This window comes from Chenopodium quinoa, unplaced genomic scaffold (assembly GCF_001683475.1).
Source record: "Chenopodium quinoa cultivar QQ74 unplaced genomic scaffold, ASM168347v1, whole genome shotgun sequence".
In the NCBI taxonomy this organism is placed as follows: Eukaryota; Viridiplantae; Streptophyta; class Magnoliopsida; order Caryophyllales; family Amaranthaceae; genus Chenopodium; species Chenopodium quinoa.
Window position 1 is genome coordinate 924677 of NW_018742484.1, and position 14698 is coordinate 939374.

Sequence of the window (14698 nt, forward strand, 5' to 3'; positions counted from 1 at the left end):
CAATGCCTCCTGGAGGGTAGCAACCCTCTTTCTGACCAAGTCGAACTTAAAGGTCGACCCGTCTTTTAGACCCTTGAAGAAGTCTGTGTAGGCAACTTCGTCAGACAACCCTTGAATCTGAATTCTCATCAGATTGAACCGCCTGACATAGGACCTCAATCCTTCTCTGTCTCCCTGCTTTATAGCCCCCAAATTGAGACTTGTCTTTTTGGCAGGGATGTTCATAGAGAAGTTTGACGCGAACAAGTATGCAAGCGTCTTAAAGTTGTTGATGCACCCGGCTAGCAGATTGCCAAACCATCGTTGGGCTATGCCCTTTAATGTTGCCGGGAAGCATCGACACCAGGCGGCATCATCCAATCCCTGTAAGTACATGAGGTTGGTGTAAGCCATTAGGTGGTCTTCCGGGTTGGTGGTACCGTCATAGGTACCAACCAACACGTTCTTAACCTTGGTCGGCTGAGTCGCCTTAGTTATCTCCCGGGAGAACGCCGACGGCTGTTCCCCTAGGTTCAGCAGCCGGAGCTGCCAGTCCATGGGCTGCACCTGCTGTGCCGCCTGACCCCCAAAGAGGGCCGGCTGCATGTATGGAGATCCATACGGCATGTATGGCTGTTGGGGCACATACGAAGTCGGCTGGATAATCTGAGTGCCAGTACTTGCGGACATGCCGCGCGACTGACTCTCTCGGTTTGTTTCCGAATACTTCACTGAAGTGCTCCGGAAACTGTCTGGGTATGTCGACGTTGAGGTCGACTCAGACATTTGTTGACTTCTCTTCTCCTGGATGAACATTCGGGCGTCTGAGTAAGTCTTTTTTTACCCATCCGGGTGAACTTGCCGGATGGCCTTCCTTTGCCCTAATTCAGGGAAACGAAGTTTGGAAAGGTCGATCATGGGCCCGTCCGCCCCCTTTGGTTTAGGGTGAGGAGTAGGCACACGATCTTTCACATGCTTCTTCCCGAAGGGAGAAGGTTTCTTGGCCGACTGGCCCTTGTTGGTGCCAGTTGACTTGTTTATTAGGTCCTTAATTTCCCCTTTGAAACTCGTCATGAGTTTCATGAGTTCGTCTCTTGTTACGGGGGTAGCAACTTCCGCCGCCTGGGGTTGTCCAGACGGTCTGCCGGCTGGGTTGTTTGGACCAGCTTTGCCGTTGCCCCGTTCCCTTGTTTCTTTGGAATGGGAGCGTCTTGTTCTGAGTGACCCGTCTGGGGCCACGTAGGTGTTGACCTCAAAGTTTCTCACCACTATCTTGGTCCGTGTGGACCTCGGTTTCGGCCATAGGCCGTTTGCCCTCAAAAGGCGGTACAGAGTCCAATGTCATCTAGGAAGTACTCTCCCCACTAACGACGCCAAATGTTTCGTGGTTTTTGGAGTCCCTCAGGAGAATTACAATTCCAAGAATGCGCGTCGACCGTCTGTACCTGCAAAACCACGGAAACTCTGGTTGGGTGGAGTTCCGCCTCCGACGATCAAGTTAGAACGTGTCCGGATGTAATAAAGTGCGGAATGTAAGAGATTCTCCTCTCGGGTTCCGGGTGAATTCTGCAATAAATATTGCTCGAGTTTTGTGTTTGTATTTATGAATGTATAATAAATGAGGATTTTCCTCTATTTATAGTGGAAGGGGATCAATTCCCCTTTTAGGGTTAAGATGCCACGTGTCAATAGAGGATTGGATCCCTTTGAGCCTCTCTTAGGCTGACACGTGTCAGCAGGCCATTGGGCCATGTGGCATAAGGTAATTTTACTCTAAACAATTATTATTATTATTATTATTATTATTATTGTTATTACTATTATTATCTTTTACTATTATTATTATTATTATTATTATTATTATTATTATTATTATTATTACTATTACTACTACTACTACTACTACTACTACTACTATTATTATCTTTCTTAATATTATTATTATTATCATTATTATTAATATTATTATAAGTATTTTTACTATTATTATTATTATTGCATTATTATCATTAAATATTAATTATTATTGTTATTATTATTTTAAATATTATTTTATTATTATTATCATTATTATTATTATAATTATTATTATTATTATTATTTTTTTTGAGAATTTTTTACTCTGTTTATAACATTAGAAAATGTGTTAAATAATATAAAATATTAATTATTATCATTAAATATTAGCTATTATTATCAATTAATATTATATATTAATTATTATATTAAATATTAATTATTATTATCTATAAATGTTAGTTATTATTACTAAATATTAATAATAATTATTATTACTTTTATTAAATATTAATTATTATTATTATTATTTTTAAGCAGAGCAGGGCAAAGCAGAGCATAGAAGATTTCAACAGAGTAGAGCAGAGGAGTGCAGAGCAAAGCAAAGCAGCTCAAACAAACAGGGCCTTAGCCATCTAACAAGAAAAAATTACCCTAGAGTTTCAAAAATTATTTTATCTTTTAGGAAAATTTGTGAGGAAGGTCCTTTTAAATGGTCGACTTTGTGAGGAAGGTCCTTTTATGAAAAAGGTAGCACAAAAGGTCCTTTTATCGTGTTTGGGTTGTGGGGATGGTCCTTTGACCAAACTACGACGTTGACCAATTTTTTCTGGCCAAATATAGTCACGTGTTGTGCACGTGACCACTTAAATGAGCTTTTTTTCTTTTTTTTCCCCATTCCATATTTTCCCTCGATTTCCCTTTTTCCCTCTTTCCATATTTTCCCTCGATTTCCCTTTTCCCCCCTTTCACAGCTCACACTCTCCCCTGCTTTCCTTCTTCTTTACTCACTCTATTTATACCCCAAAATTCTCTCTCCTCTCTTCATCTCTTCATCCCTTCGGGATCTGTCGGTGCTCCATTCTCCTAGTAATCCTCTCTTTCTCTCTCTTCCCCCATAAATTTAGACCTTTTCTTGATTTTCCCATTTCAATTGATCCTGCATTTTTCCCGCAATTTCCATTGATTTTCGGGTTTCTTCTTGTTTCAAATCAATATCCCTGAAAAATTTATAAATGGGTTCGGCGAAAATGGATTCAATTTCAAACCCAATTGAGGTAATTTCTGATAAATCGAGCAATGGTACGAATAATGGAACCCAATCATCCAAGTACCTCTCAAATTGTGGTGTTAATCTACTGCCAGACTGCATTTCGCCATTAATTTCTTCTACAGTGAATCGCCATTAATGGGTAGTTACTAGTTAGGTCAGAGGAGAGTTGAAGGGAAATAAGGGAGGAAAAAATAAAATAAGGGGGGAAAAAGGGAAATCGAGGGAAAAGAAAGAAAGGGAAAAAAAAAGAAAAAAATGTTCATTTAAGTGGTCACGTGCTGTGCACGTGACTAATTTTGGTTGGAAAAAATTGGTCAATGCTGGAGTTTGGTCAAAGGACTCTCCCTACAACTCAAAAACGATAAAAGGACTTTTTATGCCACCTTTTATATAAAAGAACTTTTCTCACAAAGTCGACTAATTAAAAGGACCTTCCTTACAAATTTTCCTATCTTTTACTCCCTCTGTCCCTTTTTTATTGCTCCATTTTCCATAAATGGATGTCCCTTATTAATTGCCCCATTCCATTTTGGGCCATGGTCCCCATCTTCTTAACCTCTATTTAATTTTTATAACTCAGCCATGTCACGGTATTATTTCTCCTAAGAGCTCCCTCCAACCCACTAATTACTCTCTCTCCTCTATCACTTCACTTTTTCTCTCTCTTCTGGTCAATGTTTTCTCTCTCCTCATTCAAAATAATGTCCTCTCCATCTATCTTTTTCTGTAATTTTCTTCCACCATTAATTTCACTCTCATCTCCCCCAACTACCTCTATTTTCTCACCACCCTTATAAAAGTAAAAACCCTATTTTTAAGTTTGTATAGTTGTAAAGTTGGTGAGAAATGAGTTTGCTTTATTGTCAACCTCTCCCCACGTGAAGAGTTAATCTAATTTTAAGTACTTCCCTCTCTCTCCAATTCATTTAATTAAACCCACTACTATTGACTTGGGACCACACTTCCTTTTCTTCCCTTACCAATTCTTAATAAAGCAGATTTGTGAGATGGGGCAATAAAAAAAGGGACAGAGGGAGTACTCCATGAATGCTTAAGTTTCTTGATAATGTATCACAGACTCAGTCCCACAATAAAGTAAGAAACTATCATTTTTAGCCTTATTGTTATTAACTCAGGTTAAGAGCAAGCTTAATCCTCAGAGTTAGTGAAAGTCTTTGATCAGTCCTAATATTATGCACCTGCATATCATGGAAGATTATGATCATAAACATAGTCTCACAAATGCAAGGGGTGGCGCTTATACTTTGGAGTGGCGCGTGTTCTTCTCAAATTATGCTCTGTACTAGAAAGTTGCGCGTGTGATCAGATGCCCCAAAGATGTCCACCTTGATCTTACATGCGCCACCCTTTTCCACAGTGTGGATGCATGATGTAATTGCCATCCAAACATTGGTAAATACTTTTATTCAGATACCATCACCTCATTGTTAATTTTCTCATGAATTTGGAGTCAGCGCTACAGTCAGTAGTGTAATTTCAGAGTAACTTTTTATTCATTTTAATTGCCTCATGATATATGTTATGCATTCTATTACTATGATACATATGGTTTCTTCAAATAGCAGAAAAATATATTCTTCCATTCCAAAACTAACTTCATTATTTTCATATTAGATAATCCCAAGAAGAATTTACACTTCACATTTTTCCATTTTTTTTTTTTTGATCTATATGGGAATCGCAAGTGTGAAGTTAATTATGAGAAGAAGGTTCATAGCAATTATTTTATACTCTATCACGCCCCCTAAATGTGGATGCAGCATGGGCCCTCCTTATACCCAACGTGAAATATTCCACTTGAAAGTGGGGGTGGATGAGATTTGAATCCGTGACTTTTGTGTTACGCTGGCTCTTGATACCATGTTAGAGGACCAAGTCAACCAAAAGTTTAAATTAATGGCTGAGGCCCAGGAATATGTTTTATAGTCTATCAAAAACTGCAATAATGCTGCATATCTTGACATTTATTATTCTTGGTAAGCTTACACAAGCAATTACAGTGGATCGATAAGTTAATAATTTGCATATACTAGATCACAAATTACATCAGAAGAGTTCTAAACTCACCCTTCTTTTCTGTCACCCCTGTCCCCTGATAAAGCCTTTTACAGTAATCAACAGCTTTACCATTATATTGGGACGTTTTTGCTCCTTTTTTTTTTTTCTTTTTTTTTTTTGGGTGGGGACGGGGGACTTGGATGGTAGGGTGGACCGGTGGATTATTATGCTCGAACAACGGTCTCTGCAGCTGCTGCCTGAAGGACTTGCTCATGGTGCTCCTTTGACTTAGCTTCCCAGATTTCAGGAAGTGCTTCTTTCATGTTGTGGATACTCCTTAATGCATAATCAGCCCCCGGAACAAGATCTGACCTCCCCACCTACATAATAAAATTCCATCTTTTAGTTGATCCTTATATCATAAGATTCACTAAATCAAAGTTTTATGTCTAACAAGTTTGGATAATAAATTCACATCAAAGTTTTATGTCTAACAATACAATTATTAAGAGATAATAAATACGTTAAGACAAGTTGAGTGTAGAATTAGTAAGCCATTTAAAAGTAAGTAAAATTCTGGTCTTATAAGTCTAGGAGTTTTCGCGCTAAAAGAATACTCATAATGCACTAGTACCAAACTTCTGCTACTTGTAGACAGTTATGGGTAAATTTTAGCCTTATATACATGTTTTTAGTGCTATCTGATTAGATTTCTGAAAAATGGTAGGTATAGTCATTGTATTACACTCTTTTATTATCCCCTTTCACATAGCTACAAACAACATTAATAGTAATAAAGCAAAGATAGATACTGATAAAAAATTTGCCCTTTCTTTCATCTTATAGATTATTGAAGTAAAGAATATAATGCTTACAACAACGGTGTGAAGTCCAGCCGCTTTTCCACTTGCAATATTTCTAGCGCTGTCATCGAAGAAAATCTGAAGATAATCAATAATAATCACGTTAGCAGTGTAAGTTGAACTGACAGATAATTGGACAGTAAGAATATTTTGTTTCGAGAATTGTTATAGTCTAGGAAATTTATATTCATGAGATTGATTAATCCAATTACAGACTACAGGATCAAGCGAGGTGATTAAGGATTCTTACTGTTCTTTTAGGATCTAAGTTCGCGATACTAATAGCAGCTTCAATAGCTTCAACAGATGGTTTACACAAAATATGTGACTTAGAGATTGGTTCATTATTGTCTTGGTGATTAAGTGTCTCGAAGCATATTATTCCCTCGAAGCAATCTCCTAAACCGAGCTTATTGAGCACACGAGCTGTGTGTGCCTTATCAGAGTTGGTGAATACCTGCAGCACACCATAAAAATCAAACATATAATTAATATGATCATAAAACAAGCTAACCATAGTACCATACTATATCAACTTAAATTAAGACAGTAAGTGTACATACAATTTTACGTTGGGGAGTCGAGAGCAGAAGGTTTCTCAACACAGGATCAGGCTTCAGGGTTTCATAAGGCAAACTTCCATGAACATACTCATGAAATTCGTCGTTGTCAAATTCATATCCAAGTGCCTGAAATTTTATCATTAACATCTTATTCAAGCTCAGGGGCTCCTAACAGGGGTATGTAACATGTAAGGATGTAAGGTCTCGAATTCGAGCCTCGGAAGTTCAGATGTGGGATAGTTACCTTAAGACCTGCCATAGTGGTACCATATTCCCTATACAACTCTAGACACATCAATGGCACCTCACTTTCCTCCATATGCAAGAATTTTAGCATGTAATCTGTCACAAAATATCCATATTATTGCAGGATTATAGTTAATAATAATACTACTCCTTTCCTTAAATTTGGGAACATACCTTCTATATTCTTTCTGCAAGCTAAGTTGACCCCTGAACTCAATGGGTACAAAGTATCATCCAAATCTAAAAATTATGTAAAACATAATTATATTAGCACAAAAATTATCAAGTCCTAAAGTTTATTAGAATAATTCATTAAGTTTATTCCATAGATAATAATTTTATTCTTTAGTTTTTGCAACTTACCAAAAAGTAGGCAATCATACTTGGCTCCATTGTAGCTCACAACAGCATCCATTTTCTTTAATTTGGAGGGTAGATAGCAATAAATCTACCACATATAAATACACCAAAATTATTAATAACATGAATTAAGGTAAAAAAAACGTAATTAAATACTCCGTCTCAAATAGTTCTTCCTATTTTGACTTCTTTTTATCTTGTGATAATTAGTCAATTACCCGTCCAAACAGGCAAAACTTTAAAAGACGAAACAAGTATTAATAATAAACTAATTAAAGCAAGAGAATTTATAACAATTACCTAAATGTTAATCAAGCAAGAAAAGTTTGAAAGAATACACAAACTAAGGGTAAAGAGGAAAGAGTATTTATAAGAATTTGGGATGATTCTCTAAACTAAGCTTAACTACGAAATTAATTACGAAAGTAGACGCGTGACAAAACTATTTACCAAACTAAGCTTCCAGGGTAAAGCGCTGTCTCGAACAACGTTATACCCCTGATTTTTTTTTAAAAAAAAAAAATCAAAGTGTAAAACGCTGTCTCAGTCAGCGTTTTACATGTTGACTTTTTTAAAAAAAATTCTTAATTTCTTATTTAAATTACACTAAAAACGCTGATTGAGTCAGCGTTTTTAGTGTAAATTTTTTTTTTTTTTAATTTTAATTTGTACCTCCTCCTCCTGCCATAATCTCCCTGCAACAAAAGTTTTTCAATACCCAATTACTAATAAGAGAATCAGTAACTTTTTTGTTGAGTTGTTTAAGAATTTGAGACATGGGTCTGCTAATTCCTTCAGTGGGTATTTCACCATACTCTTCTTCTTTAGTTTTTTTTTTCTATCTTCATTTGCTGCATTAGGTTACTGTTGAAATTGAAGAAATCTGGGTTTGAGAAGAGAAGGTACTGTTGAAGTTGAAGAAATCTGATGATTCAGAAATGATGACGAGCTAATTGCTGCCGCTGATTTTCTCAGGGATTTGAGCATCGAAGACGCCATTTTTCTCTGCAAATGTTAAACCCTTGGTAATAATTTAAAAAAAAAAAAATAATCTACACTTAAAACGCTGACTCAGTCAGCGTTTTTAGTGTAAAGTTTTTTTTTTTATTTATTTTAAATCAGAAATTAAGAATTAAAAAATTAAAAAATAAAAAGTCAACATGTAAAACGCTGACTGAGGCAGTGTTTTACACTTTGATTTTTTTTTTTTTAAATAAATTCAGGGGTAAAACGCTGTCCGAGACAGCGCTTTACCCTAGAAGCTTAGTTTGGTAAATAGTTTTGCCACGCGTCTACTTTCGTAATTAATTTCGTAGTTAAGCTTAGTTTGGAAAATCATCCAAGAATTTGAAGGAGGGAATCTCTTTGTTAGCACATAAAATAATTACAAATATATAGGATTGGGAGTGGAGGGATTAGGAAGAATGACATCTGATGTATGATTCCTCAATTTTATTTAACACCCATACAAATTTCTACTGTTGTCACCTTAATTTGCTTTTTAGTTACTTGTCTTTTTCAATTACCCAAAGTGGTGCTCATTTTAATTATATTTTATTGTATTTTTGGGTCATCTTTATTAGTGGAGGAGCTTTGCCTAGTTAATAACACTGATGAGAGAAAATCGGTTTACTTTTTGTGTAGAAAGAATCGCAAAGAGCGTTTGATGTTGGCATTTTTCATGCTTTATGTGGATCCACATACTCATGCATGATACGCAAAATTTTCTTTGGTTTGATATTAAAGTTTGTCGCATCATTGTTGATTAATTATCTTAATTATTTGTATGTGTTTTACTTCTCAATGTACTTTTACTATAATATAATCCATGTCATGATTTTTGCAAAATTTGATCTCAAGTCTTCAAGATTATACATTAAATATAGCTAATCTTGTGGCTATCTAAACATCAAGAAAACATAATGGTGTAACACGTCACACACACACAATACCTCTTCATTTATTAAATTATATTATATGATTAGTTTATTACCATTCATATAATTGCATCTCATGGATGACAATAATTTCATCATGACATTAATGATTTAACCAATAATTTATTTATTTATTTATTTATTTTTGACACAGATTTAAACAATAATTAAGTTCAATGGCATGTTTCTTAAAAAATAAATAAAATAAAATAAAATAAAAAATCAACAGCATGTAACTCATCCTCAACTTTAAATAAAGAAAGACTTGGATAGAATTGTCAAACTTTCAGATCTGTGCAAACTGGCTAGCTAACTAATTAGTTATTTGTTTAATTAATTTACATAATTGAAAGTTAATCAAAGTTTATTACAGAAAATTGGCGTTGGTTTCTCATTACTCATCATTAACGAAATAACGCGTATTAGCTAGTTGAAAGAATGGAAGTCTTTTTCTAATATACGTTATTAACTCTAGTCACACATTTAAAGTATATGTAGGTGTTATACAGAGCTGTACAAGTGAATTAGTTATAGTAGTAGACATTATAATCATATTCATATAGTATAAAATGGGTTCATAACTTGACCACAACTCAAGTAGTCAAGTATAATCAATCGGACAAATAACTAGAGGTGTAAATGAATCAATCGAGTTAAATATTAACATGTTCGAGTTAAGCTTGATAAAAAGTAAGTTATTGATGAAAAAAATTAAAAAATATTTATACACTCTTCGGGTGTGTTTTCTTCATCTTATTGGACCTGAATTTATCTGAACTGAACTTATCTCAACTTATTAAATTTATTAGAACTTATTGAAGTTATTAGATAGACCTTATTAAACTTATTGAAACTTATTAGACCTAATTGAACTTATTAGAACTTATTGGACTTTATTGAAACTTATATTGGCCGTTATTAGACCTTATTATAAGACTTGATTAGAACTTATTTTAACTTATTAGACCTTATTTAACTTATTGAAACTCATTAGACCTTATTTAACTTATTGGAACTTATTAGATCTTATTGAACTTATTAGATTAGATCTTATTAAACTTATTGGATCTTATTAAACTTATTGGACCTTATTCTAACTTATTAGAACTTATTAGACCTGAAATTTATTTGAACAAGCCCTTATTCAAGCTTGATTCTTAACCAAAATTATAGATTGTGTGTTCAAGCTAGGCTCGTGAACAATTTTGTTTTTACTTATTTTAGCTCGAGTACAGTTGACCTTGGTCCTGTCGATCACTTAGGAAACATTAATACGTATATACTTCTTCGTTCCCTATCTTCATACTCAAATAAAAGTCTTACCTGTCTTTTTTGCACATGTGGTGAAAAAACAAAATGATAGATAGATTAAATTGATTAAGAATGTATATATTTAAGGGAAAAAGAAAAAAAAAGTTAGAGGTTTTTAATTGAGGGACAAGGTTTTAGAGTGAGCTATGACTTTTATCTTAATATAGGGGAAGTATGAGCTCCAAAGCTCAATCAAATATTAGGTCAATCATAATTTAATTTATAAAAGGGATGTTATATTCACGTGTATACAAAATGGTCTCCAAAATGTAATATAATATTACAATTACAGCCACATATTCTCATTAATCATCTTAATCACTAAAAAGCAATACAAATTTTTTCAAAAAAAAAAAATCAATCTTTTCATTTATCATTGTACTATAAAAAAGTAGATCGAGAAAAAAGTATGTGAAGACAATAAAATCTTTTAATCGATAACTCATGTTATAAAACTCGTAAAACAGTAAAAGTATACATAGAACAAAGTTTACCATTAAGAAAATACTACTTGTAACTTAGTGGTAGGGATAGCAATATTACATGGATATCCGCTAATCCGATCCACTCGGTTAAAATAAATAGACGAAAACCTGAAATAAATGGATGAAAAGCGGGTGACAAATGAGGTGGATGATGGATCGGATCAGATATGAATGATGATTTTTTCACCCGCTAACCATCCATCCACCCGTTTAACATATATAAAGATTTTTAATCTAAGAATTTTAATTAAAAACATTTAAAATATACAATAAAAATACTTTATTTGTAGCAAATTAATTTTTTCAAAGAATATGTAGTTTGTGCATCCTTTTTATTTAAAAAATAATAATAACTTATGGTAGAAATAATCATAAATTAAATTTTACGTGAATTTTTTTTCCTATAATGTTCATCCATTAGTCACCCAATTCACCCGTTTCACCCTCGGATGATGGGTGAAGCAGGTGATGGATGGATGTGGATGAAGCGATTGAAATGATGGATGGATGCGGGTGAAGCTCCACCCGATCCAAATCTAATCTATTGTCATCTCTACTTAGTGGCGCTCGCCCCTAATTACAGGGTATATTACTGGTAAATTGGTAATATACTATACAAATATAAAACTAGCGTTACAAATGTAAAACACGCCCATTATTGAGAGATATGCTTTCCTATATATTTTTATTTTGGGTGCAAAAAATGCTTTCCTATATCACTATATGAATGTTAGACAAAATCGCACCTTGTATATATCACACATGAATGACATGATACTAATAATGTACTCTATAATAAATTACTCCGTAGTAATGTTCTCCTATAAATATTAGGAGTTGAAGAGAATAATATATCTTATGTATGATGAACATAGTATACTTTGATTCATGTGGATTTATACAATCCTTTGTAAATCAAGTTAATATATATGCTTTATGTTTTCTTTCCTTTCTATTTAATCATAGTATGTAGTATTGATTTTTATATTTATGTTGTCTTTGAGGGCGAGTCCGGATTTCTCATCTTGAGAAACATATAATGTTTTTCTAATGGCAAGGATTGTAAATAAAGACAACTTTATTAATATTTTATTATTTTTTGGTTGATGACTCACCTCTCTACCTCCTTCCTTTCTTCCCCTCCCCCCCTTCCATTCTTTCTCATCCTTCCTTCTATTATTGTCTTTCACAACATAACAATGGTGGAATCTTTACCAAGATCTCAGACAACAACCCAACGCCATGGCGGAATCCACCATTTCGGCGGGAATGGCGGCTTTGCCGCCGAATTCTATGAAAAACCTAAGGAAAAGGTTGAGAAATTAAGGGCATTGTTAACCCTAAAGGGTAAGTGTTTTTCGTTTTCTTGTGAGCTTTTCCTCCTCCATTGAAATTGCACATACTACATTAAGAAATTGAAATATGATGATTCTCGATTGACACTTGTGTAATTGAATTTCGATAACTTATAGAATTTCCATCAAAAAATTCGATAAAAAACATTGAAATTGATTTTCGATCAAAATAATTACTAGTATAATCATCTTAACTCAGAAGTTCGTTGCTTCCATGGTGGGGAGAGAAAACAGTAGCTACTTGCCTGCTTCAATGGAGTACTGAATTCTGAATTGTGAAAAAGAAAGAAAAATTGAAAATTACATATTTGTCCTTATTTTATTAGTCAAAAAGACAATTTAGCCCCATGAGATACATTCCATGTTTATCAAGAAGAGAAACATGGAATTACCCGTCTTTTGATCTTATTTCATGATGATATTAGGACATGACTAATGTCATGGGACAACTTAGATCTTAGACGTCGCATATGGTTTATTTACTAATTAATTTTCACATATTACGTAAAGCAATGTCAACATGAATTAAAAAAATAAAAAAAAATTAGTCTTCTTTGAAAAGAATTACTTCGTATGTCATTTGCGATAAATCAAAGGTGGATTTATAAACTCACATAAGCTTATGAGCATAGAGATGTTTCATGCATGTTTGTTTATCACCCTTTTCTATAATTTTCAAAAAATTAAAAAAAAAAAAAAAAAAAAAAAAAAAAAAAAAAAAAAAAAAAAAAAACCTTTACTAATCTCCTCTCTTCCCAAATTTCTTTTAAAATTCTCATAATACAAATCCAAACTAACACTTTTAACTTTTTAAATTTCAATTCCCCATCTGAATCCTTCATTCTCTAGCCATCAACTTTTGCCTCGATTGAACTTCCATGATTAATATGCTTGTCATCATTCTCCTTGACCTCTTCGGCTTGTTTATTTGCTTGGAGAAATAGTTGAAAGTATTTAGGATTCGCTTCCATACACTTGACAATTTTTATTACGAACCTCATTGCACTTGTCATAGTTGTTTTCTACGCCGCAATGTTCTTCAAGTTGTATGAATTCATCCCTGCACCCACCAGCCTCCATGTACAAGGACATCCAACAAGGCACACACTCTTCTTTTTCTTGTTTATCCTCCCTCTTCTTTTCTTCAACTTCGCGAGTTCTAATATCGGATTTTGTTCATTTTAATAAGTTGAAGACATGATAGATGTCAAATTGTCAATTAGAGGTGACAATCGAATTGTATGAGTAATAGACAACTTTTAAAAGAAAAAACTAATAATAAAGGGATTTTATATTTTCAACTTTTATATTCCAAAACCTTGCTAAAGCAATAATTTAGTAAAGATAGATTTCTTGGAAATAAATGTAAGAATCTTTTCTTTTACTTAATTTTTCCATTCATTTTTGGTAATTAAAAAAAATATATATTGAGTAATAAATAATTCGTTTGTGGAAATTATATCAATGATGTTAAAAAAAAAGTATGTGGATTATATATTTATGACCATGTAGGAAGTACAATTAGCATACAAGATTGTAATATTGACGAGTTAATTTACTTATGGTAATAAAGCTAGCACAATATAAATGTAGATTATGATTAGAGCTGTCAAAAGCTAACTCGACCTGAACTCAATTATTAACCGACCTGTTTGAACCCGAAAATGGTGACCCGAACCCAATATGACTCGACCAGAAACCAACCCTAGACCCAAGTTAACCCGAGTATTTGAGATCCGAACCCAAACATGAACCGACCTGGAGATGACCCGACCTGAATATAACCCGTAAATTATTGACCTGAACTGAACCCGACCTGAACCGAGATTGACCCAAACCCGTTTTGACCCGTCAAAACCCGAGTTTAACCCGACCCGAATTTAACTCGACCTGTTATTAAACCAACCCGAATTTTACCAGACCTATTACTAACCCGACCCGAAATTCAACCCGATCTATTACTAACCCGACCTGAAATTAACACGACTTGTTATTGACCCAACCCAAATTCAACCCGGCTTGTTCCAGACCCATTTCGAACTCAACCTAACCTGTTATTGATAGACCTGGCAATCGTGTCGTGTCATGTCGTGTTCGTTTTCGTGTCGAAAATTAAACGGGTTGGGCAAGGTCAACACTAACCCGACCCATTTAATAAACGTGTCGTGTCGTGTTGACCCAATTAATTAATCGTGTCGGAAACCCTTAACACTAACCCACTTTCTTCGTGTTCGGTTCATGTCGTGTTGTCGTGTTGAATTGAAAAATATTGGTCTTGTTCAATAGATTTATCAATAATTCCATAAATTATTGGTTTTTATATTAGGCGGGTTGAGTCGTGTTAATTTCGTGTTAAGAATCTTAACACTAACCCAACCTGTTTAATTAAACGTGTCATGTCGTGTTGACCTGTTTCACTTAATGAAACGTGTTGAAAACCCTTGATACTAACCCGTTTTTTTCGTGTTTGGTTCGTGTCGTGTCAGTTTTTGTCAGCTCTAGTTATTGAC

General features: G+C 34.1%; 1 protein-coding gene across 1 annotated transcript; it reads right to left on the bottom strand.

The window, feature by feature from the left end:
• Positions 1 to 4988: 4988 nt before the first annotated feature.
• On the bottom strand, positions 4989 to 7507 carry LOC110719327 (suppressor of disruption of TFIIS-like). Its single transcript, XM_021898230.1, has 8 exons — positions 7401 to 7507; positions 7104 to 7188; positions 6915 to 6980; positions 6739 to 6836; positions 6495 to 6620; positions 6182 to 6388; positions 5944 to 6009; positions 4989 to 5448 (listed from the first exon to the last, which is right to left on the bottom strand). The coding sequence occupies exons 2-8, from the start codon at positions 7153 to 7155 to the stop codon at positions 5293 to 5295; spliced, it is 771 nt and encodes a 256-aa protein (XP_021753922.1). The 5' UTR covers positions 7156 to 7188; positions 7401 to 7507; the 3' UTR covers positions 4989 to 5292.
• Between the last annotated feature and the right edge of the window lie 7191 nt (positions 7508 to 14698).